The sequence below is a fragment of the Mustela putorius genome, unplaced genomic scaffold, assembly GCF_011764305.1.
Source record: "Mustela putorius furo isolate JIRA1106 unplaced genomic scaffold, ASM1176430v1.1 tig00003976_pilon_pilon_pilon, whole genome shotgun sequence".
NCBI lineage: Eukaryota > Metazoa > Chordata > Mammalia > Carnivora > Mustelidae > Mustela > Mustela putorius.
This window is the reverse complement of record NW_025422118.1, coordinates 5,274,487-5,300,890: the sequence shown is the minus strand read 5'-3', so window position 1 is coordinate 5,300,890 and position 26,404 is coordinate 5,274,487. Positions and strand designations below refer to the sequence as shown.

At 45.8% G+C, this 26,404-nt stretch overlaps 1 protein-coding gene across 2 annotated transcripts in view; it reads right to left on the bottom strand.

Moving 5' to 3' along the window:
- The window catches only part of RAB11FIP1 (RAB11 family interacting protein 1), a 32,577-nt gene that overhangs the window by 3,317 nt on the left and 2,856 nt on the right, over nucleotides 1-26,404 (bottom strand). The window contains exons 2-5 of one of the 2 annotated variants that reach the window (XM_004758247.3): nucleotides 13,503-13,945; nucleotides 11,513-12,314; nucleotides 8,662-10,518; nucleotides 7,781-7,889 (exon numbers count right to left, since the gene is read on the bottom strand). In XM_004758247.3, coding sequence (XP_004758304.1) covers nucleotides 7,781-7,889; nucleotides 8,662-10,518; nucleotides 11,513-12,314; nucleotides 13,503-13,945 — 3,211 coding nt within the window. The remainder of the gene's footprint in view (nucleotides 1-7,780; nucleotides 7,890-8,661; nucleotides 10,519-11,512; nucleotides 12,315-13,502; nucleotides 13,946-26,404) is intronic. The other variant, XM_004758248.3, reaches the window with a different exon arrangement.

Genomic DNA, 26,404 nt, shown 5'->3' with positions numbered 1-26,404 from the left:
AAGGACCAGAGAGTAAATATTTGAGGCTTTGCCAGCCACATACGGCCTGTGTCAACCATTCTTCTGTTGTTTCATTTGTTATTTGTTTTATGACTTTATAAAAATGTACAAACCACACTTGGCTCCTAGGCTACAAACCCCTGGGTTAGACTCTGGATTTGAGGTTTCAGGAAATGTAACAACTGGAGGTCTCTGAACACTAGGAGCGGGCAAAGCGAATTATGAACACGAGCTGAGAGCCCCAAGCTAAGCTGGTCCATGAAAAAACCCTAGCGACAGAAGGTGCAGGAGACGACATTCACCCAACCCCTCCCCAGGCAGCCACTCATCCCCACCGCCTGCTGCTTCCCCCTCGACACTCAGAGGGGGACCACAGGAACGCTGAGGCACTGGCCACTCAGACACCCCCACCTGGAGTCACATCATCCTCAAGACATACGCAGAATCAGAGCTAAGGGCCACGACGGCGCATCGCGCAGTCAGCACACTCAGACATCAGGGCGCACCCTCTGGGCACTCAGTGGCCACAGCTAGGGCTCAGCAGCCCCGCTCTTGCCAACAGCAGGAGCCCTAAGGAATGACTCCATCAGCATTTATAATCCGGGGTGACTGGAGTCCAGCTGCAAAGTGACCAGGCCCAAACCGTGAGGAAACACAAGATAAGGATTAAATGGAAAAGTACCATGTTGTACCAAGCCTCCAGCTGAAGAAGCTAAGTCGAGAGCGGAATCATCACTCATTCTTTTGACAACATGATAGAAGGCCCTGCTTAGTATAGTGGCGCATCGGCTGCCTACACCCTAGCCAGAAATCAGAGAGAAACCCCATCGCTCTTATCCTGGCTTGGAAGGGAAGCACAGTGCTCACAGCCCTGGCTTAGAAGCACACACCGACGTCTCCACGCACACAGCATGTGTGCACCTACCACAGACTGCACAGAGGCGAGAGGTTGGACTACTTTTTTGAGAAACCACTTCTCCCTTAATCTTTTTGTTGTTTTAGTTTCTTAACTTGTTGAAGGTACACATTCCTCTGGACCTCAATCATCCCATTAGTAATTCTAAAACCATCATCAACCAGAAAGTTGAGCGTCTGGAAAAGGACGCTGGGGACGGGTTGTACAGGGTGAATGCACTTAACATTACTGAACCGTACACTTAAAAATGCTTACGGTTCCTCGTGCACTGTTGCTGCGAAGGCGAGCTGGTGCAGCCACTGTGGAAAGCAGTATGGAGGTTCCTTAAAAAATTAAAAAACAGAATTGAGGGTGGCCTGGGTGACTTAGTCAGTTAAGCATCTGCCTTCAGCTCAGGTCATGATCAGGGTCCTGGGATCCAGTCCCACATTGGGCTCCCTGCCCTCAGCCCCTCACCCTGCTCATGCTCTCTCACTCTCTCTCTTTCAAATAAAAAAATAAAAATAAAAAACTCTTTAAAAAAACAGAACTGATCCAGTAATCTTGCCACTAGGTATTTACCCAAAGAATACAAAGAAACTAATTCAAAAAGATACGTGCACCCCCTGTGTTTGTTGTAGTATTATTTACAAGAGCCAAACTATGGAAGCAGCCCAGGTGTCCCTTGACTGATGAATGGATAAAGAAGTGGTACACACACACACACACACACACACACACAGGAATACTACTCAGCCATTAAAAAAAAGACATCTCGCTGTTTGCAACGATGTGGATGGAGCCAGAGAGTAGGATGATGCTGAGCTAAATAAGTCAGTCAGAGAAAGACAAGTACCATATGCTTTTACTCATATGTGGAATTTAAGAAACAAACCAAATAAACAAAGAAAAAAGAGACAAACCAAGAAACAGACTCTTAACTGTAGGAAACACACGCATGGTTACCACAGGGGAGGTGGGTGGGGGATGGATGAAATAGGTGAAGGGGCAAAGAACACACTTATGATGAGCAGAGTAATGTATATAAAATTGTTGAATCACTAAATTGTACACCTGAAACTTGTATAACACTATATGTTGACTATGCTTGAATTGAAAAACACTTTTTAAAATTTTGAAATGCTTCAGATGATAAAAGTTTTATGTGATGTTTATTTGACCCCAATTTTTTTTTAAAGATTTTATTTATTTGACAGGCAGAGATCACAAGTAGGCAGAGAGGCAGGCAGAGAGAGAGAGAAAGCAGGCTCCCCGCTGAGCAGAGAGCCCGATGCGGGACTCGATCCCAGGACCCTGGGATCATGACCCGAGCCGAAGGCAGCGGCTTAACCCACTGAGCCACCCAGGTGCCCAGATCCCAATTTTTTAAAAAGGAGGTGCATGTCTGTTGATGGATCCTATCAAGGAAAAAGTACTCTTCGGGAACAATAGCCCAAGAATAATGTCCTCGAGCGTTTTTAGATTGTATCTCTATCATACAAGGATTTTATTTACTGAAAATTGTGGTGCACATAAGGTATGGGGTATGGGGCAAGGCAGTTTGTGAGATCAAGAGAAGAAGAAGCTGTCGGCTGGAGGCAGGAGCAGCAGGGGCTCCTCAAGAGTGGAGACCAAGTCCTTACAGCGCTTCATACACAAGGGCTTAGGGGCGTGGGAGTCAGGAGTCCAGAGAGCTGGGCTACGCAGGGGACTGGGACAGACTGCAAATTGGGCAGTGATACCACAACTAGACTTTGAAGACGAGTTAAAATTAATTTTCCCCTGCGGCGCCTGGGTGGCTCAGTTGGTGAGGCATCTGCCTTTGGCTCAGGTCATGATCCTGGGGTCCTGGGACTGAGGCCCATGTCGGGCTCTCTGCTCAGTAGAGAGTCTGCTTCTCCCTCTCCCTCTGTGCTCTCTTCCTCTCTCTCAAGCAAATAAGTAAAATCTTTAAAAAAATTAATTTTCCCCCAAAATAACAGAATTGTTTTCACTATAAGGGGAATATTTCCTCATAATGGAAAATCTCAAATACAGAAGAGGGAAAAAATTATTACCTAGAGCTCCAACACATAATATTTGGGTCTCTTCTTTCTCTCTCTCTCTCTCTTTCTTTCTTTCTTTTTTAAGATTTTATTTATTTATTTGACAGAGAACACAAGTAGGCAAAGAGGCAGGTGGGGCGGGGGGGGGGGGGAAACAGGCTCCTTGCTGAGCAGAGAGCCTGATGTGGGGCTTGATTCCAGGACCCTGAGATCATGACCTGAGCTGAAAGCAGAGGTTTTAACCCACTGAGCCACCCAGGTGACCCGGGTCTCTTATTTCTTCCTTGGTTTCTTTGTGGTATATTTTACAACTTCAAGCATCATGCAGAATATGGTTTTCAAGCATTTTAAAATTATTATTTTCTGAGCATTTTCCCATCACTAAATTTTAACAAAAATCATTTTTTTTTAAACTATTTACTTATTTCACAGAAAGAGGGAACACAAGCAGGGAGAGTGGGAGAGGGAGAAGCAGGCTTCCTGTCGAGCAGGGAGTCTGATGCAGGGCTCAATCCCAGGAACCTGGGATCATGACCTGAGCCGAAAGGCAGACACTTAATGGCTGAGCCACCCAGGCACCACCTATTTTTTTTTTGGTTGGTTTTTGTTTGTTTGTTTTTTTAGCAGAAATATTTTTAATGGATGCTTGAAATTTCATTATATTTTACCCATCTCCTTTGTTAGATATTTAGGTTTTTTCAGTTTTCACAATTACATATAACATTTTTATTAAGATGCATGAGCATGAATCTTGGATCACATCTCTAAAATAGTTCCTTAGGATAGATGCGTGGGGTTGAAAAGGGATGTACGCTTCATACCTTGCAAACTATGAAATAGCTATTCAATTTGGATTTCATAATCCAAAGAGGAAAGTATGTGAGGCTTTGAAATCATTAGGCGATCCTACACATGTGATGATTCAAAAATTATAAAACAATCCAGCGTTACAGAAAGTGAACAACAGCCATAGCGAGGAAGAGGTACAAGGAAAATAACCATTAATTCAAGAAAAAACAGTGCCCATTGTCACATATTTCCTTCCAGGATTTTCATATTGGATGTTCCCACCGTAGTTGCAATAATAATGACGTATATTCAAATCCATCTCTCACTGTTTCCGTATTAACAGGACAGATGATTTCTGGACCCAGTTGGCTGTATTATTTTTAAATGGAAGTATTAAAGCCACCTGGGTAAATAATACACTCCCTTAAGTTTCAAATAATCTAAAAGCAATGGAGGCCATGAAACAGCAACCAAAAACCAACCAAACAAACAAACAAATTAAAAAAAAAAAAAAAAAAAAACCCACCCAAACAAAACCCAAAACCCATTATGGTAATGATTCAGCTAGCTTTTCATAACTTTGGCCATGCAGTTTCTTTCCCTAACCTCTCTCGCACTCTGCCACATTCCAAAGAGCAGTTACTTTTGTAAATATTATTTATGGCTTAGTACAAAGCACCGTTATATGGGGGGCTTGTAAGAGTCTCTAAGAAACTCTCCCTCTTTGCTCAGAGTATTACTAGGTATGGTCCATGGCTAAGTGCTTTGTAGCAGGCAGCCAGAGGGGGCAGTGGCCCAGCTTACAAATCATGAGCAAAATAACCAGCAGTTGCCTTTGTTTTAAGGCAAGTTATTCCCTCTGTCCGGGCCAGGAGATAAGCCCCTGATTAAATGAGCTTTGAAGAATAAATAAAATGGGAGCCAAGGGTCTTGCTCACTTCCCGAGAGCTGGCTGTTTGTTTCTCCTTGGAGCCCAGCTGCATTCCACAGTACAAGGAAGAGGGGATGGGAGGCTGCTCCATGACCCTAGCTTTCATTACTGTCCCTTTTATGCTGTTCTTTTGCCTGGTTTCCTGGTAAATATCGTTAAACCCCAGGAAGGTATGTGCTGCCTCTTCCCCACACCCTCAGAGGCCCACCAAGCTGAACTGGGCAAGTTATGGAACATTTCCGGGTAAGGGCTAATTCATACACAGCAAGCACATCTGAAAATGATGCTCACTTACCACTGGCCCCAGCACCACACAGTACAAGGGAAGAGAAGGCAAAGCGGCTAGAAGATGCTAACTTGTTCGTAGTAACCATCTGTGGTCACTGCTCAGCCTCTTTCCCTGAACCTCGGGTCCAACTTTCAGGAAACCTTTCGCCCAGCTCCTGATGGCAGAGATGCAATGGAGCCCAGGTGGTAACAAACAAACCAGTACTTTAAAAACCCTTGCAGGGAAGGTGCCTGGGTGGTTAAGCATCTGCCTTGAGCTTGGGTCGTGATCCTGGGATCTGGTCCCTCACTGGGCTCCCTGCTGAGCGTGAAGTCTGCTTCTCCCCCTCCACCCTGCTCATGCTCTCTCTCCCACTCTCTCTCTCTTTCTCTCTCAAATAAATAAATAAATAAGATCTTAAAATAAAAATACCTACAGGAGTAAAAGAGAAGTGAGCAAGAAATTTTTATTCTAAAACCACAAAGACTACTTGATGTCTTATAGTGCACTGTGAGACCTTCAATGTCTCATTGAATGAAGCGTCTAGATGCCCTGGACTAAAATAGAAATAAAGTTTACTTCCACTGACAGTGGTTCCCAGTAGTCAGTCAGGAAATTCCTCTCCATATATTTGAAACTCAACACAGCCTTGCCCAACAGTCCCTCTGTAAATCATTCTCCCTAGCCCAAGTGATAATGAGTCAAAGACCAGAGGTTTGCCAGGAGGCAGTGTTCTAGATTCTCCTGATTTTAGAACCAGAAAGGGCAGGATGGGGATGCTCCAAAGCAGAAATCATCTGAGGGGCTAGTTTGGTTTGGCTGGTGGGCAGGAGTTGTTTTTTGTTTTTTTTTTTTTAAGTTAGCCCAAGCTTGGGGTGCCTGGGTGGCTCAGTGGGTTGAGCTGCTGCCTTCAGCTCGGGTCATGATCCCAGCATCCTGGGATTGAGTCTGCTCAGCAGGGAGCCTGTTCCTCCCCCACACCCCGGCCCCTGCCCCCTGCCTGCCTCTCTGCCTGCTTGTGATTTCTCTCTCTGTCAAAATAAATAAATAAAATCTTAAAAAAAAAAAAGTTAGCCCAAGCTTTTGAAGAGAAGAGATCCTCTAATCAAGAAATACACTTCCTGGGGGGCGCCTGGGTGGCTCAGTGGGTTAAGCCTCTGCCTTCGGCTCAGGTCATGATCCCAGGGGCCTGGGATCGAGTCCTGCATGGGGCTCTCTGCTCAGGAGGGAGCCTGCTTCTCCTCATCTCTCTCTCTGTCTGTCTCTCTACCTATTTGTGATGTCTCTCTCTGTCAAATAAATAAATAAAAAATCTTAAAAAAAAACCTTAAAAAAAAAGAAATACACTTCCTGGAAATTTAGCTTAGGAAGAGGAAAAGTTCTATGCAAGAAATTGTTGACTGTAGCATTACTCATATTGAAAAACAGAAAATAACCCAAATATCCCATAATAAGGAAATGGTTAAGTAAATATCAGTATAACCATGTCAAAGAATAATTACATAGCAACAAGCAAAAAATGCTTATGATCTACTAATAAATGAAAAACAGACTGGAACAGTGTTTCCAATGAGGGCGATGGAGCTGGAAAACCACCATTTTGCCACTGCCATATTCACTGATGGATACGAAAGACTGGGAACAAAAGGGCAGTGAGGAACAGAATGCTTACATGGCCTGACATTAACTCCCCACGAACTGTATTGTATTGTAAAGGGGGAAACAGTATTGATTGTAAAGGGGGAAACAGGAACTTTACACTCCAGAACTTCGTGGGCACCGCCTGAAGTCAGTCATCAGAGTTAACGCTCCCACTACCATGACAAGAGGATATAATGTGCCTCTTCTACTACGCACTGAGAAGGACGCGCGATTTGCACGGTTAATTCCTGCCAGGAATGCGTGACCTCAACCAAACCAGGAGGAGAGAGCAGACAGATCCAAACAGAGGAAAATTTCTACAGAACAACTGATCTAAAGTCTGAGAATGTCAAGGTCTTGAGAGATGTCAAGAAGGCTGGGAAACGGGTCCAGGATCAAGGGGCTGAGGGAGACACGGCCACAAAACAGTGAGAGATTCTGGATTGGATCCTGGAACGGAAAGAGAAACAGGAAAACTCACAGGACAACAGGTGAAGCTCAAGTGTGGGCTACAGATGAGAAAAGAGGAGTACAGAGACTTCAAATGTCTTGATCTTGATTCAGTGTCCTTATTCTTGGGAATTACACGCTGAAGTATTTAGTGGTAAGTGGGGCATGAGGTGGGCAACTTACCCTCCAATGGTTCAGACAAAAAAAAAAAAGAAGAAGTACGTCTACACAAAGAGCGAACAGACAGGGACGGGGAGAGAGAGGGTGAAAACGATAAAGCAAATGTGGTAAAATGTCAATGACTGGCGAACTGGGATGAAAGGTTTACAGCAGTCCTCTGTACTGCACTCGCAGCTTTTTCTTTAAAGTTTGCAATGATTAACAGAAGAAAGTTTCAAAAAAGTGTATCTAGGCAATGATGACAAGCACAAGAATTTTACATTTTTGCCAAAAGATAAAAAAGGATACACGGGGAAATGAAAACATCTGATTAGAGTGGACCAGCCAGTGGGTGACATTTTCTTCCCACTAAAAACCGGTGTCAGTCTTGTTGCTGGAGACCCAAGCAATTCGACAATGACTAACTCTAAGGGGAGCAGTAATAGTCCCCTGGGAAGTGTAGGGGCTTCCAAAGACTATACGAAGACATAGATGTACATATAGTCAAGTCGTTCCTGACCCTCCCTGCTGCCCAGGAGGGTCTACATAATGGTTTTTTATAGTCCCCTAACTAGCACACCTACTTCTTGGAGGAGACATACCTTCATTGCAGTTTCATTGATCAAGTTCTCGTTGGTGATGGTGGCGGTGCCCAAGCTGGAGCTGGCAATCTTGGTGGCTGTTGTGTTCATTGGTTTCACAGGGTGAAGTCTAAAGAGAAGGGGAAAGGATCCTTAGACCTTCGGTAGTGACAAAACCGAGACACCATCCATCTCACGGACAGCAGCCGGTGAGACACACAAGAGGGCAGAGTGGTGATGCGCTCTGTCCGCACGTCCAGTCCGGCAGACGCCGGTGTCCCTGCGGAAATGCGGGCGGACGGCACGAGGCAGCCACATGCAGGCCCACCATGCGCACCGGAAAGTCAGGTGTCCCGACGTTCTCACCAGACCCTTGGTCTCATGATCAACGTCAGAAGAACGCAAAGCCAGCCTCTTATTCTTGAGGAGGCTACAGCCTAGGACCCACACCAGTGCGAGGGGTCCTGCAGAGCCTCCCGATCCTCAACAGTAAAGAAAGTGCCAGGAACAAACATGCCAGCTTCACCTCAAAGCAAGCTCTCAACACTGCTCCGTTCTACCACTGCGCCTCAGCTGGTTTCTGATGCTGGGAAGATGCCGGAAGATGCAGTTTCAGAGCCCCAAATCTGTGCAGAACAATTCCTAAACCATCTGTGAAGACTGTCCCAGTGTTCTCCCTATAAATGCAGGAGTGTCCTGAGGAGGAATTCCCATGCTGGGGGTTGGGGTGGCGGGGGAGGAAGACCCTTTGAAAACAGGCCCTACCAGCAAACTGCGTGGCATATGCCATCGGGATAGCCGTGCACTTAGAAAGCCATCCACCTCAGCAGGCAAAAGGCAAAGGGTCGGGTTGTGGGGTGGGCCTCACTCCCATGGACAAAACGACATTCCCCGACTCTCACCTGTGCTTGGCTGACCCCGTTCCCGCGCTCGGCTGAGCTGAGATAGGAAGTGTCTCTGAGGGTGAGACCCAGGCCTGAAGAAGCGGCTTCCTCTTGCCAGAACTTTCCACTTTACCAGCGGGGCCCTCTGCTGTGGCCTTTTTTTGAGATTCTGCTGTACTGGTGTGAGTGTCAGCGTGTGGGCAGCCGGGGAAAGAGCGTGTAACAGGAAAGTTCTCAGAAAAGGAGGGACTGGCTACAGGAGAATCCAGGGCTGGATCAGGAGGCTGGCTTGGCCTCCCATTTCCCATCAGCTTTTCCCTCTCACCGCCGCCAGGACCTGGCAGCTGTTTATCCAACCATGAGCTCTTGCCAGGATCTGGCTTATGAATTCCTGAAGCTGCCGTTGGCTCTGGAGAGGCTGCCGCAGATGTTTTGGGTGCTTTTGACCCGGGGTCATGTGGACCCTCTGCAGGCGCCGCCCAGCCGTCTGCCTCGCCCCTGGGCCCCTTTTCCATCTCAGAACGGGCAGGGGACAGGCTCAAGGAGGAAGGTCCTCCTTCCTGGGCTGCCACCTGGACTGTCTCTCCATTGTCTTCAACCTGATCCACTCTCTCATCATCTGATGCCACTTCAGGAATGGAAGGAAGGGTTAAGCCCAGATCAGCCACGACTGGAGAGTTAACCCCTGGGGTAGAGTGGAGGCCACTCAGGGGCTTGGACAATAAACCTTCGTGATCACTGGCTTTGCTCTGATTTGGGGCCATGAGTACATCTTCTGGCTCAATCCTCAAGAGCGGAATGTCTTTCCCTGAGCCTGCTTCACTCATGGGGGCTTCTGAGCCCTTCTCCTCGCAAGACGGGCCAGGAAGGGGGCCTGCCACGGAAGCTGGCACACCACACTGTGCTGCTGGGGACACGGCTTCCCTCTCTGCGGCCTCAGCGGACTCCCCGTCTGATGCATTTCCAGCAGCGACTCCCTTGCATGTCAGCTCCCGGGGATGCCTTCTGTCCTCTTCCACTGACCCGGCGGCCTGCTCTAGCTCCTCTTGTGTAAAGAGCTGCTCAGAAAATGACACATGCTTCCTGATTTTCTTTCGGCTCTCACCCACATTCTCTTCGTGTCTCCGCATCACGGAGCCAAGAGGGGGAGCCGGTTCTCCCATCTGAAGAGGGGGCACCGCTGCCGTCACTGCAGAAGTCATGCTGTCCTCCTGAAGGCTGGTCTCCCCAAAGGACACAGACGGACTCTCTGAGCCTGTGCTTGCCCTCATCAGATGCTTCCCCGCTGGGCTTTCAATCTGGCCACTTTGGAGTGAAAGGCCGAATGTTACTTCTTGGGCCTCTTGAGATGAAGGGACAGAGTCTCGTTCTGAGGCAGTAAACCCCAGAACTTCTTCCTGGTGCCCCATTTCAGACTGCTTCACAAGAGACTTTTCTGAGTCGTTACCAACAGTGCTCTCTGGGCCTATCTCACTGGTCTTCCTCGTGGGAGAATCTTCTGTCCCTTTACATGCTGGAGTGGGTAGCTTTCTGGAAAGTGACCCCGAGACACCAGAAACGGTCTTTGAAACTTCTATTAAACTCTCCCTTGGCAATTCTGCCTTAAGGGGCAAAGATGGTTCTTCCGGCCTGGCCTGGCCCTTGTCTGTGGAAGGCCAGTTCTCAACCGGCGTGGATGTGGAAATGGGAGCCACTATGGGAGATGAGAAAGAGAAGACAGAGGGAGATTCAGAGGATGGTGTCTCTGTACCATGCCCCAATTTAGAAGGGACAGGTGTCTGGCCAGAACTGGAAAGAAGAGCAGAAAAGAAGACAGGAGAGTCAGGGGAAGAAGAAAGCCTGGCTGTGGGCTGAGCCTCTGGAGACACGTCCAGTCTGCAAAAAGGACAAAATAAAATCTGCAGGTCAGTTGCAGATGCATTGTGAGAGGCAAGAAACACAAATAAAATTGTTCCAAAGGGGCAAACACTTTTATGGGGGGGGAGGGGGCCGGGAGGGCAGTATCTTAAGTTCAAGAAGAAACATCAATTACTTAAGGTAGGAAAGGGACACTTTTATCACCACACATCTGCCACACAAAGGGCTTGTTGCAACAGAAACAGAAAGCCCCAGGTAAAGCAACAGCCCATGCTGCTTTTGGTGATAAACAAAAAGCATCTACAAAGTTCGAAGCAGTAAAAGATGCCCCTCGGGGCAACGGGCACCAATTCTGAAGAGGAACAATCTGTGCGCGCACACACACGTGTGTGTGTGTGTGTGTGTGTGTGTGTGTGTGTGTGTAATCAGAGTACACAGAATCTCAAAAAAAGTCTCTCCCACCCAAGACCACAGAAATATTGTTAGTGTGACTGAGAGTCAGGCTGAAAGCAGAAAGCCCCCAGTGTTCACTCAGGCTCTCGCAACAAGATGCACAATGGCCACGCAGAGAACAGGCACACTTGGGAGCCGACCAAGGGGCCCCCGTGCCAGCACACCAATGCCAAATTGCAAGGAGGAAAGATATTATCTGCCTCAAAGGGAAATCCGTGATGAGGACTCTAAAAAAACACACGTTCTGCACATACCACAACCAGAATCTGGTATGCCCCACTTGGAATACTCAGAATTTGCTACAAACCAGGGCATTCCATGGGGGCTGATCATCCTACCGAGATGGGGCAGACTGCACCTGTTGGCAGCGGGGTGGGACAGAGGCCCATCGCTGCAATCTGTACAGGCCAGGCCAGCCAAGGGGCTGGTAGAAATAACTCAGACCATTGAATGCTTGCCATACACAGGTACCACTCTGGATCCCCAGGCAAGGTTTGCTCCAGCAGCAGACCTTTCTGATCGCCACGAACAGCCCCGCACGAGGAGGGCTGAGACTCACCGAGGCTTAACGGCTTTGGTCTGCGGAGCCCGTGCAGAGCCCACGGGTGGTGCAGCTTCTGACTTGGGCTCTCGGTCGGCTTCCGGTTCTGTGATCTGCACTTCCTCAAAGGGATTCAGGGATTTACCCCGTTCAGAGACGACAGCCAGAGTGTCCTTCTCAGTTCTCTTCAGCAGGCCTTCGTCGGGCCCCGGCCGGTCATCCCTTGCTCGGACCTCCAGCGGGCCGCCTTCCTTCTCCTTCCCCAGGACGGTAGGCGGACTTCCGCCCTCACTGCCCTTAGCCACGTCCTTCTTTCCCGTCACCAGAGAAAGCAACGAGGACTTCTTGTTCTCCTGCTTCTTGCTCTCTTTGGTTTCTTTTGCGGCTTCTAAGCCCGCGGGAGCCACGTTCTCCCGAATATCCCCACTGCCGTGCGGCCGGTAGGATGGCAGAGACATGGTTTTCGGAGAGTCCTTGGTGGAAGACTCAGAGAACCACCGGTCGGAAGACACCGCCCCTCCATCCCCAGGCTCCTTCCAAGACCGGGGAGCCAGGTTCTCGGTGGAGGAGAACAAATGCTTCTTCCTGAAGCCCTGCGGGGACGGGGAGGAGGAGGGGGTGCTGTCCTTGGTCTCGCTCTTGGCTTCCGGCTGCTCCATGTAAACATGGTTCCCGTTGATACAGACATTAGAGCGAGAAAGGACGTCATTCTTAGACCGAAGGCCGCCAAGAAAGGAGAGTCCTTCCTTCCTGGGAAGGCTGAAATTGACCTGGTTCAGTTGCTTAGCATCTGCACTCCCTGTTCTCTTGTGAGACATGACTGTGGGGAGAAAAACAAAGATTAAAAGGAAACAAGAAGTTAAACGACACAATCAGAAGGGGGTGCCCATCTCTCGTGTCTGAATGCATTTCTGGTTCTCGGCATGGGGCTATGTTCCTGGCATCTAACAGGGGGAGGCCAGGTATAGTGCTAGAGATCCTATGAGGCATGGGGCAGCCCCTACAAGGAGGAATTATGTGGCCCCAGCTACCAACAGTGCGGAGCGGAGGTTGAGAGACCCTGCATTAAACCAATGAGAAGGGCAGGATCTAGCCAACAGTATGGTTTGGTCATTGAAACTAAAGTTCAAATCCACAGTTAATTCACAGTTAAAGGAAGCAGATTCCTCAGCTTTCACTAAGGATGATTCCCATGAGGGTTTAACACATTAATAGGATCTCAATAAATACCTGATGAGGTAATAAAATGTCAGAATTACTCTGAGGTTCTATGATTTTACCCTTAATTAAAAAAAAGAAAAGAAAGAAAAGAAAAGGCCTGGATACATTTATTCTGTTAACTCCAAAAGCTTTTTAAATCTCCATCAGTTACAGAGATAAAGCGTTCTCTTTTGGGGGCGCCTGGGTGGCTCAGTGGGTTAAAGCCTCTGCCTTCGGTTTGGGTCATGATCTCAGGGTCCTGGGGTGGAGCTCTACATCAGGCTCTCTGCTCAGCAGGGAGCCTGCTTCCCCTCCGCTCTCTCTCTGCCTGCCTCTCTGCCTACCTGTGATATGTCTGTCAAATAAATAAATAAAATCTTAAAAAAAATTCTTTAGTTTTTTTTTTTTTTAATTTTACTTATTTATTTGAGAGAGATGGAGAGCACAAGCATGGGAAGCGGCAGGGGAAGAAGGATAAGCAGGCTCCCCAGTGAGCAGGAACCTGAGGTGGGTCCCAGGACCCTGGCATCATGACCTGAGCCAAAGGCAGAGGCTTAACTGACTGAGCCACCCAGGCGCCCTGAGCCAGGCATTTTAGAAAAGGAATTATACATTCTTAGGAACCAGAGGGCTTAAAAAGAGAAGCCTTTCTGACCAAGACTAACCACCATCATGGCTGTCATCACCACCATCATCATTTCAGTAATCAAGGAACTGAATTAAAGTCCTTCTCTTTAAGATTTGCTTCTTCTGAGTGCAAAGAGACTGAGAGAGAGCGAGCCCAAGTAAGAAGGAGCAGCAAACTTACCATCCGAGGCAGAGGGGGAGTCGTCCTCATTGTCCTCATCCTCCCACCGGGACGGAAAGTCTCCAGGACGAAGCAGCACTCGGTCTGACTTTGAAGTAGGCAGGACGGACATGGACTGGGAAAGTGGCGTTTTCTGCAAATTCGACTTGGAAAACAGGGTCTTGATCTTCGATTTCTTCTTCTTGTCTTTGGAAGGAGACTCATCATCACTGTCAGCGGAGGGCGTCACACTGGGAATGATGGCCGAGGCGGTATCCGACACGCTATCCTTATGCTTCCCCTTGATCTTGTCCTTCAGTTTCCCAAATGGATTCCGAGACTTGTCTTTCATGGAGAGGTCAAACATGCTAGCAGTCATGTTGTTTCTCATAAACTGGATGTCAACCTCAATTGCTCCTCGCTCTTTCTCCTTCTTTCCGGGTTTGGATTTTAAGGTATACCACCTAGAAGGAGAAAGGCTGAGAGGTTATCTTTGAATCAAAGAGCCTAAAACAACGTTCAGCATCCCCATTAACCAGCTTTTCTTCTCTGTTACCACCAACCTCTAAACACATTCTTGGCTCTCTTCTTTGGAATAGAGAGGGTGGGGTAGGGGAATGGGGGCAGAACTTGCAATTTCATTTTTGAGAAGACAACCACTAGGCTCTGTACTTAATGTACAGTCACTTAAAATCTTGATTTAATAGCTATTTTTTTAAAGATTTTATTTATTTATTTGACAGAGAGAGATCACAGTACACAGAGAGGCAGGCAGAGAGAGAGAGAGGGAAGCAGGCTCCCTGCTGAGCAGAGAGCCTGATGCGGGACTAGATCCCAGGACCCTGAGATCATGACCTGAGCCAAAGGCAGCGGCTTAACCCACTGAGCCACCCAGGCACCCCTAATAGCTATTTCTAACAATAAAATAAGTCAAACAAATATTCCATCCAGTCATTTCCTGTGACTGGTATTTTCCACCAACAGGGTAAAAATGCAAAGATCACACACAAACAGTTAAGAAGGCAGAATGCAAATTTACACATACATCTCAGAAAGGAAAAAAAAAAAAAAAAGCAAGCGTTTATAGAAGAGTCCCTGCTGGGGAATAATAGAAAATATAAGACAGAGAGAATTTTTTTTCCAAAAAGAATGAACTATGCCAGTCACAAAATGACAAACATTGTGGGACACCTGGGTGGCTCCGTCGAGTAAGCATCTGCTGCCAGCTCAGGTCATGATCCCAGGCTCCTGGGATCGAGTCCTACATCAGACTCCCTATCCAGTGGGGAGTCTGCTTCTCCCTCTGCCTGCTGCTCCCCCTGTCTGTGCTCTCTCTCTCTCTCTGACAAATAAATAAATAAAATCTTTAAAAACAAATGTCATTGTATGATTCTACTTATATAAGCTATCTACAGTAGTCTGATTCAGAGTGGGAATGGTAGTTGACAGAGGCTGGGGGTAGCAGTGAATGGAGAATTAGTATTTAATGGGTATAGTTTCAGTTGGGGAGATGAAAAAGTTCTGGCCAGGGATGGTGGTGAGGGGTGGCATAACAATGTGAATGTACTTAATACCATAGAACTATATGCTAAAAAAATGATGAAAATGGTAAATTTTGTGATGTATATTTTACCACCCTAAAAAAATTAGAAGCTGAAAGGAAGCATTCTTTCCTACCTTACTAATCCAAAAAAAGAATATTTCAAACATTATCAAGTATTTCAACTGGTCGTTTGCAAACTGCTTGAAGATATGGCCAATATTCCATCAGTCCAACTCTCCTGAAAGACGATGTCAGAAAAAGGAAATCTCCCTTGGGCATTTTCCTTCTGGGGAACTGCAAGAACATGAGGCTGATGAGTAGCACAACCCCTACAGAGCAGAAAAGTCTGAGTGCGTGGCCCACTGAGAGCCATCCCTAGGGTTACCGTCAGACCAAGAAACCACATTTGGATGTTCTGTGTCATGACCTACTTAAGAGCTGAGGGCCGGGGACGTTAAGGAAATGATAGGTTTCCTCAAACGAGCAGTTTCCTCTTTCACCCTCAGCCAGTCTGCTCGTAGGGCAGATCACTGCCCCACTAGCTCAGCTGATTACACACTGAAAGGTAAGGGGCAGAGCGAAGCAGACACCTAACACTTAAACAGCACCTACAGCATACCCAGTACTGTGCACGCTTAGGAACGCCCTCATCCAAGTCTCATAAGACACTGAGGCTCACAAGTGCAGTGATTTGTCCAAGGTCTTGCAGCTGGTAAAGGGCATGGGCAGATTCTGCATCAGTTCTGCCTTCCTCCAAAGCCCCTACTCTTACACCAAAATTCCTGCTTTGCACTCTCTCGACTCACCTCCCCTTTGCAACATACGAGAGGAGGGTTCAAACTTAAATTCTTTTTGAGGCAAGTTTAAGCTTCTCATTTAAGACTCCTAGCAGAAGAAAAAAAGAAGTGTTCTCGGAAGAAAGGGGGAAACCCGTCATGGCTGGCCACCCATCATAAATCGTAAGATTACATAGAAAGTCCAGTGTGCAAAGTCATCAAGAAGAACTTAGATTGGATTTTTAAAAAACACAGCCAACATCGGAGAAGATGAGGTGAGCTATGATTCTGGACCTTTAGGGGGAAATCTTTTATGGTTTTTAAAACCACAGGCCACAGCTGGAGGTGGGGGCAGATGCTAGGTCTTTCTACACAGCGTCACCCCCGCCAGTCTGGTGTTTTTCCAATCTATTTTCTAAGACTTAACCTGGAAGCTATTGCATGTTTGTCATTTAGACACCAGAGAATCATTTGTATTTTCCTCTTCGGACAGTCACGTGGCTCCGTGGTCGCCCTGGTGATGAAGGGTGGCTAGCTTTTGTAAATTCGCGTTGCAGACACCTGGAAAGGGGAAGTTGCTGAAAGCTGACTGTAGAGCTCAGATGACCACACTAGCCGCAGGCAGTTTCACCTCTTCACCCTGGGGAAACAGTGGGTCAGGCCGCCTCTCCAAGCTCTTCCCTGCAACTCAGTCCCTTAGCCTCCCAGGGGATGCAGAGATGACCTTCAGAGCAGGCTGCTGACAGCTCCTGGGACCAGCCTGCCTCTCCAAAAGTATCAGCACCAGTTTGTTTGTTTTGAGTGATGCCACAACCAATTCTAGAATCCTCCCTGGGGGACCTATTATTACCTGATGCATAGGTTCGGTCCTGGGCACTAAAGTGGCATTTGTTTGGGGGAACCTCTAAAACCACTAAGAGGTGAGAATAGATGCTTCATCAACTGTTCCTAAAATTTATTTTTACAGGCAAACCTAAAACCAAATACCAGGTAGCCAAGAAGGGGCACAGGCCTATTAAAGGATGTGAAAAGCAGACTGAAGCACAGGTAAGCATCCCATGCAAATGTTCAGCACAGGTTCAGAATTTTTTAAAAATCTGTGCCGGATTTATTAAAGCTGGAAAAGAAGACAGGAATTGTTTCTTCTAATAGTATTACCCTCGTCATTAAAAATTCAAACCGTTTAAGCAAGGGTTCTTTTGGCACATGCATAATTCAATAATAAATGAAAGCCATGATTCATGAATGGCTCACCCTAAGGAATCCCAAACCAGACACCTTTGTGGGTTTTGACATTCAAGCGTCAATTTGATTCTAAGTGTTTCTATTCATTTGGTTTGTTGTTGTTGTTGTTTTTGGTTTTTGATTTTTTTTTTTTTTTTTAAAGATTTTATTTATTAATTTGACAGAGAGAAATCACAAGTAGACAGAGAGGCAGCCAGAGAGAGAGAGAGAGGGAAGCAGGCTCTCTGCCGAGCAGAGAGCCCGATGCGGGACTCGATCCCAGGACTCTGAGATCATGACCTGAGCCGAAGGCAGCGGCTTAACCCACTGAGCCACCCAGGCGCCCCTGGTTTTTGATTTTTAATTTGCTTTTTTTTTTTAGCTCACTTAATTCTATCACCTCATGGAAGTAGTTCATAAATAATGAAGTCCCAGCATAGCCACACAGTCTGTGATGGCAGAGTGGGTGTGTTCCAGCATTACCATTCATGGAGGCCCAGAAAGCTGGAATTATCTCAGAAATCAGGGCTGGGTTCATTTTCCTAGTCCAAAGAGCAGAGTACAGGAAGAAAACCATCATCCCAAGGTAGTGAGTTTGTTTTTAAGCCCATATTCTGGAAAAAGTCCTGCAACCAATCAAGGAAATCAAGCGGTCCCTTCTATAATCAAATAATTATTTTAACTTATAATTAAAAACCCAGTTCTTCAAAAATCAGAAGGATCTCTGAATACATGGAAAGTGACAGAAGACTTATATATAAACTATATTTTATTTTATCTTATTTTTTTGTTTAGATTTTATTTATTTGACAGAGAGAGAGATCACAAGTAGACAGAGTCAGGCAGAGAGAGAGAGAGAGGGAAGCAGGCTCCCTGCTGTGCAGAGAGCGGGATACAGGGCTCATCCCAGGACACTGAGATCATGACCTGAGCCAAAGGCAGCTACTTAATCCACTGAGCCACCCAGGCGCCCCAATATAAACTATATTTTAAAGTAATAATAGGCATAAAGTAAAAATTCAAATCATGCAAAACAGTACAGAATGAAAACTTCAATCTTCCTACCGCTCTACACCCCTCACTCAAGTGATGGTCCTGGGCATATATAGGCAAAAATGCCTATTATCCAAATAGGCTGCCCTGCTGTTTTAGAGTTTTGGGGGTTTAGGGTTGTTTTGGGGGTTTTGAGTTTTTTTGGGGGGGCATCAAACACAAGACAACACAATAGCTCAAAATATAGAAAAATTCAATTATGTCTTCTATTGCCTGGATCTGCACTGTCCAATCTCCTGGGCTTTTAGGCTTTAAAATAGTCATTTTGAGAAAAGCTAAAATGATCCAACCACAGCCAATCGACTTCGCCAGTCTGCTTCAGAGGGCACCGTTTCTCACTGTACAGCTCAAATACAAGGAAAGCTGATCACAGGGGGCCTTCCATCGGAATGCGGCAGGGTGAGGGCAGCACAGCTCTTGCTCTTGGGAAATGGAAAGTCTCACAGCAGTACAGACTTTCGGGATTATACTCGTAAGGGACTGGCTGGTATGTGTCAAAAATAATCTTTTCTGCAGCTGAAGCAAACATGTTTTTCCTTTAAAACATTCCAGAGGGCAGACACGAACAGGGAAATGATGGCTTCGAAGATACAGTTCAAACATTTTTACATAGCAGGCGCTGGAAATACAGAAGGGCCAGATTCTGCCCTAAAAAGCATACCATACCCTCCAGTGGGGGCAAGTGGGAGCAGAGCAAGAGCCCAGGCTCACCAAACATCACCATGTGTTACACTGGGACCATTGCTGCCTTTTCTGACTTTGAAACCTGAGAAAATAATTAGACATGGGAAGATATGCTTGCTAAAGGGTACAATTTCATCCCAAATAAGGACTCGCACACAATCAGGGTCCTCAGCAAAATTAAATCCTATGTGAACCACCTACTTAGGGGCTCCAGTAAAATGAATACTGTATTATTGTATTAGACAAAGGGGGTTCCGGGAAAGGGAGGGGAAGAAAGACCACTAGCTCTACACGTGACTTCAACATTTTCATGTGTGTAAATTTCAAGGGCTCCTTGTCTGTGAGTCCAGTCGGGACCCGAGGGTCAGAGGTGGGTTACCCATTTCCCCCCCCCCCTGCAAAATCTCTCCCTGACTTGTAGCGTGAGTCACCTGCGTGGTAACCAAGCATTGTGACACAGGGGATTATGGCCTCGGGTGAGGGAAGAAGCAGGAAGAACAGAACAGCACCTGCTGTGGTGTTTGACACAAAGGACACTCTCAGCCGTTCTCAGGTGAAGAATTTTTTTAAAGCAATTCATTAGTTGGCTCACCAGGGAATCAAAATAAGGCTGAAAATCACGTGGGGTTAGCAGCTGAGAACATCTAAAAGGTGTTCTGGAAAGGGGTGAGTCCAAATGGGTGAAATGTCTGGAAACTTCACTTGGTAAGCCTAGAAGCAGTGCAGAGCAAACAGGGACGGAAACATTTATGATCTATAAAACATGTGTGGTGTGTACCCTACAGAGGCTAAGTAGTTTAACAAGTTTTGTGATTGCCCCTCAGTAGCTGGTCATCATTGCCTAACTCAGAATACCTAATGACCGATGGGCCAACCTTGCCTCCCCAGGTGGCCCTCTCTGCCCATTGTCAACATCTTGGAAGAATTTGTGGTCAGTCATGGGAGAGGCAAAGGGCTAATTTTTTTTTTAGCCCAATCCCTGAAACAGTCATTCGGGCAGCACTGAAAGGCTATCTGTAACCACCAAACTGAATCCTAAAAGCTGGGAAGTGCCAGGCTCCAGGACAGAGAGCAGAAAAAAGCAGGTTGAAAATGCTTTGGGTCCTTTCCATATTATTTGCTCTATGGAAATTCTCTTAGAAAGTGAGCACAACAGGTTACAGAAAATTTTTTGTGAGGGCGCCTAGGCTAAGCATTTGACCCTTGATCTCTGCTCAGGTTTTGATCTCAGGGTTGTGAGATCTAGCCTCATGTTGGGCATGCTGGGCAGGGAGCCAACTTCAAAAAAAAAAAAATTATTTTTGTTAATTTTTTAAATGAACTCACTTTCATACTAATCTGATCTTTATAACCTTTTTATGTATCATCTTGAAGCCTTTTTTCCTATACATTTTAACAATCACTAGCTGAGACCCTTTAGGCAAGTTACTTAGCCTCTCTGTGGCTCAGGCACCTCCTCTGAAGCAGGGCTAAAAGCCCCTACCTCATCCGGATATTATGAAGATAAAACCACCTAATGTATGTCAAGCGCTGAGAACAGTGCCCGGCACTTAGTAAACATTCGCTAAGTGTTAGCTATAACCCTTACTCAGCTGTAACCAGAGCAGACGTGCAATTTTATTCATAGTGTGTTGTACATTATTGCCCTCCAGACTTCATACCTGCCACTTCTAAGGGCTGCAAGACCTTCTCTGAAGGGCACGAATACCATGGTTTACCCATTCAGAGAGTTCTCAGAAGACAATTTAAGATACTAACATTTCTGACTGGCTGTACTCCTAGTTATCCGACCTTATCCATCAAATCCAAACAACAATGGTATGCATGTGTAGGGAGGAAGAAAACACTCAGTTACAAAATCAGTCTGTATGACATCATTTCTAAAAGAAGTATTAAGATGTATTTAAGAGTCTAAAAAACACCGTGATCGGTATATATTTTCTGTAACTTACAGAGAGATTTACCGACCCTCAGATACAACTCTTCATCTTCAGCACGGACAAGAAATAGAGGGCTTCCAAACCCTTGTGGAGAGATGACAGGATGGCATGACTGACTGAAGTATCAGGATGAAGACCTGTGTTTTGTTTTATTTTATTTTATAAGCATTATTTTTTAAGAATTTAAAAAAATTTTTAAATTTATTTTTGCACATAGGAGAGTGCACACCCCTTGTGCGCGTGCCCCCTCGTGCTCTCTCTCAAATAAATAGAATCTTAAAAAGAAAAAGAAAAAAATCAAATAAACAGAATCTCTAAAAAAATTTAATAATTTAAATTTTAATTAATAATTTTTTTTTAAAGATTTTATTTATTATTTATTTGACAGAGAGAGATCACAAGTAGGCAGAGAGGCAGGCAGAGAGAGAGAGGAGGAAGCAGGCTCCCTGCTGAGCAGAGAGCCCGATGCGGGACTCGATCCCAGGACTCTGAGATCATGACCTGAGCCGAAGGCAGTGGCTTAACCCACTGAGCCACCCAGGCGCCCTAATTAATAATTTTTAAATTAGAAAAAATCAACATCTTTTTAAACATGGACGAGTACCCCTCCTATAATCATTTACTTGTCAATTTGTTTTTCTACTTGATCATATCTCAAAAAGCCACAAGTATTAATATTCTACCATCAGATCCCATATCTCACCTCTTGCTCAATGGGTCTGTCAAAGACAATCTCCTGGCAACCACGGAGTCCTTTATCACCCGCACAAAGCGACTTTAAGAATGGGACAAAAATGAAGTGGCATGGTTCCCCATCTCTTGACCAGGACAAGAGAAAACAAACACATCCTAGCATAAGGGACCTATCCGTTGGCTCCCCCAGCACAGACAGATTCGCACTCCTTCAGTGAGATTTCCTGACAAGGAAGCAGAGTATCAATGATTTATCTTGCAATCAAGCTAAGACCCAAGAAGGAAAGGTGAAAAAACCCCACATTTTTAAATCCTGTTTTAACAACCAAGGCTTAGTAGAAGTGCCACTGACGTACCAGGAAAACCCCACAAGACCAGTGTTACAGGGGGCAACACCCCTAAAGAAGTATCCAGGGGCCTGGCTTGCACTGCGGCCCTTTGCACAGGACACCCATTCTTCATGATCACAAGAGGTCCTTTCAGACCAGGCCTTCTGGAAGCCTTAATTGTTCTACCTAGCTTAGCCACCTCCTTTCTCATAAAAGAGTATTTAAAAAGTGAAGTGCATAGCAGCCACACCTCTAGAAAAATTTTTCTGGGATTCCTTATAAATGCCTCCCCTCTACTCCATATAAAGGCCAGCCTTCAGGAAAGGACACTTAATTACCACTGCCTTTTTTTCTCTCCACAACCACATTCCTAAATGTGTCCCTTGGGGACACCCTGGAGACTAAAATCCTTGATTTTTCTCTAACAGATTATCTATAGACTTCTCCCTGCAGGAATGGAATTTCTCATCTCATTAGTAGTTAAAAGCAGCTCCTTTGCCAAAGGCCTGGTTAGCAGAAGGTAACCTGCTTCTTCAGTGTTAAGAAAAGGACTGGCAAACACGCCACAGCCAAAACTAAGAACCATTAAGAAGCAGAATTCTGCCTTCAACCCTCAATTGCCCCTCGTCTTTAATCCACTGGGCTGAACCTTTAATCCACTGGGCTGAAGGATTAAACCCTTCTCCACATTTTTCCAGCAAACCGCGGGCCCTGTGCGAAAAATCATCACTCATTACCCCACTCACTCACACAGATGTTTTGAGCTCCTGCCCTGGGTCACACGGCAGAGCGCAGGACCAAAGTGGTTCCCGCCCAGCCAAGGGAAAAGCAGGCAAAGCCAGGCTTGGGTCTCCTGAGCCTGCCTGCTTTTGTGGATTGGGCCACAAGATCTGAATCAGGACACCTTCAGGGGAGCAGTTCTTGCTGCCAAGTGTTTTCCAAAACATACGATCTTGGCAGAGGACTGATTTTCCTCAAAGACCAATACAAGGGTCTGGGTGTTGTTGTTGTTGGAATTCAAAGGCCCTGAGGCTTAGAGATCTGCAACCCCACCCCCCCATCAAAGGCCACCCAAGGGGACTGCTCAGGGAGTAAAATAAGGACTGAAATGACCTCTTATCACTTTCTCCAGTAGGCAAGGGCTTCTTAATCCCTCTGGAGCTAAACCAGAGCTAGAATCTCCAAGATTACAGAGCATGGACCACAGTTCTCTGGGATGTATGGCAACTAAAACTGTAGTATTTTAATAGATATCTGAGATGACTGTTAAGTGGGAAAAGAGTAAGGTCAACAAATCCGTGTTGGGGTAGGTAACATTTTAATAAGCACATGTATTGCTTTTAAAGTAATTAGAACATTTCTAAGTTAATCACTACAATTAAATGACATATCAGATACTATTTCTAAAAACTTCCCTCTGATGGTAGTTACAAAAATAGAGTCTTTGTAATCAAAGGGAAGTTTAAGCAAAGTGAAAAAGGCACAAGACTCCTTTGTACACTTACCTTCCCTAATGTGCAAAACATGTAAATGGGTGACTTACTTGCCTCCAGAGTTTTATTTTTCACTTACGGGTTTGTTTTCCCTACTGTTATATATGAGTTTTTCCTTTGCTTAGTCCTGTATTCCTTGAAGCAGTGACTTCGTCAGCTATGTTAGAGCACACCAGGGAGATTTCATTAGCTATGTACACTATTACAAAACAAAGACTTGGCCTGTATTAAAACTGTAAATACTTGGAGACACACACACACCCTGGTTTCAGTGGTGCTTCCTACAGAAGACTGTGGAGTCACAGGTGTCAGGGCCCAAAGCAGTCTTTGTAATGGTGACCTCACTCCAGTATCACGGAGGCTGCTGGGGAAAGAAACCGCCACCACTTCCTGGTTCATTTTCAACAGCAAACTCTCCCTACTTTATTAGTTCATTTTTATCACTTCCTCTCTCTCACCCCCACCCACACGCAACCCATCACAAATCAGGCCAACTGAACCTCCAAAATATTTCTGAAATCTAGCACCTGTCTACTTCCATGGCTGTCACCCCGGTGCAGTTCACCACCATTGGTGGCCTAGATTAGTGCGACTGCCTCCCATTTGGCTGTCTGATTCCAGCTGAGGACCGCTTCAGATCCACTGTCCACCCAGTGGTCAGTGACTTTTTTAAAAATGCGGATCACAACACCCCTCAGCTTTTAATACTCAGGGACTTCCCACTGCTCTTAAATAAAGCCCTGCCCTCCTCTTCAGCCTCAATCTACACAATCTCTCCAACTTCTCAAGAGTTCCTGCCTCAGGGCCTTTGCATAGGCATCTCCCTCTCCCCCAGGTCCCCTTCCTCTCCTTTTCACCAGAAAAATCTCTTTGTTCTTAAGGTTATAAATAGCCTCAGAGAAGCTATTTGCCATCTCCTTCTTTAAGTCATGTCTTTCCCCCTCCATTCTCTTATGACACCCTGCTCTCTTCCTCCACAGTGCTATCATAATACATTATTATTTATTTATGTGTTCATTTGTTTAATGTCCATCTTCCCCACAGGGCTCTGAGCTTCCTCAAAGTAAAGATCATGTCTGTTTGGGTCACTGTTTATACCCCAGTGCCTGGCACTTAGAGGTATTAGAAAATATTTACCAAAAACATAAGAATGAGATCTTGCCATTTGCAACAACATGGATGAACTTAAGAGGGTACAGCGCTAAGTGTAGTAAAACCGAGAAAGACAAATGCTGTATGATTTCACCTAGATGTGGAATCTAAAAACCAAAACAAATAGCAGAAACAGACTCATCAATACAGAGAACAAAGTGGGTGGTTGCCCGGGGAGGAGGAAGTGGGGGGTGAGCACAGTGGGTAAAAGGCAGTGGGAGGTACAGGCTTCCAGTTATGGAATGAACAAGTCATGGGGATGAAAGGCACAGCACAAGGAACAGGCGGTGGTAATGTAATAGCATTGTATGTGACAGATGGCAGCTAGACTTGTGAGCGCCACATAAAATCACTATGTTGTACACCTGAAACTAATATAATATTGTGTGGCAACTCTACTTCAATTAAAACAATGTACTAGGGCGCCTGGGTGGCTCAGTGGGTTAAGCCGCTGCCTTCGGCTCGGGTCATGATCTCAGGGTCCTGGGATCGAGTCCCGCATCGGGCTCTCTGCTCAGCAGGGAGCCTGCTTCCTCCTCCTCCTCTCTCTCTGCCTGCCTCTCTGCCTACTTGTGATCTCTCTCTGTCAAATAAATAAATAAAAAAAAAATTAAAAAAAAAAAAATAAAACAATGTACTAAAAACATAGATTTTAAAGACCAAAAAAAAAAAAAACAAAAAAAACAAAAGGCAGTTCAAACTTTTCCCGAAGCTAACTGAATGTCTTAGAGATGAAATCATAATCAAATAATACCATGCGGGAACTTCTTGCCCATCACCAGAACAATGACTCTCGAGTCCCCTCCCTCCTCTTAGTCACTTCACTTCACGGCTACAAGCAGGTTAGGGTTACTTCTCCCAGAGCCTGACAGAGTCTCAGTCCCCGGGCATCTCCAGCTTGGAGCTCTTAGCTTCCTGGGGCCCCTGAGCTGAGGAATGGTTTCCAGTAGGGCCCAATGTTATCTTTAAGGGGAATCCCAAGAAAGGAAAAACTTAATCAGTAACACTGCTCCAATTTGCCAACTTGTTACAAAAAAATCCTAAATGCACTGAGGAGCCTTGACAATACAGGCACAAACACTGACTGCTTATTATCTATCTCTCTGCTCATCTAAATCATTTCTCTGCATCCGACCCATCCAGAAAAACAACTATTGAGCCCTTATTTCTTTTTAATAACCCGGATTTCCTTTGGCAACTTACTACACTTATACTTACTATATTTACAGTTCTTCAAAATCTCGAACCTTTATTAATATCCAAATCCTTTCATATGCAACCAAATTCCCTCTTGCATCTTCAAAAGGTGTAAGAAAACGACTCTCCACCACTCACTCTGTCTTCATGGCTGAAAGACTAGGGCAGTATTAAGTTTCATGATACTAGTTACACAGTGGCCAGCCTGAATGGCTGTTTTTTAATCTGCCCCAAACAGATTATTTCCCCACATCTTGTTGCTCTTAGTGCCCCAAAGCCCCCCCCCCCTTAGATCAGTCTAGGATCCCAAACTACCTGAGACTAGAGAGGTGAGCAGAGAATCCCCCATGTTGGTTACCTGTTTCTGCCTCGCAGATTCATGTCTGTTTAATGAACATGAGACTTAACTGGTTCCCATTTAACCTAGGCCCAACTTTGACCCCGGGTCTTTAACAGGTAAGGATAAGTGCAAAATCAATGCATTTCAACTGCCTCTTAAAGACAGGCGCTATAAACTCCTCCCTACTTAAAGTATCCTACCTATGCCTACCTATACCATAGGTCATCCTCTGCATTTTAAAATATGTGTGTCATCACACTAAATTTGAGGTCCGCAAAATCTGAGCCCCGAAAAGCATATTCTTTTGCCTCCAAATGTATGACAGATGAGGGCTTATCAAGAGAACCAAGGCAAATTCTAGCACAGTTAGCTCTTGACATCTTGAGTTTCTGGACCCATGACAAGAGTCATACTCTACAGCAACTCTTCTTTGCTCAAGGTTAACACACATGCACGCACGCGCGCGCGCGCACACACACACACACACACGCACACAAAC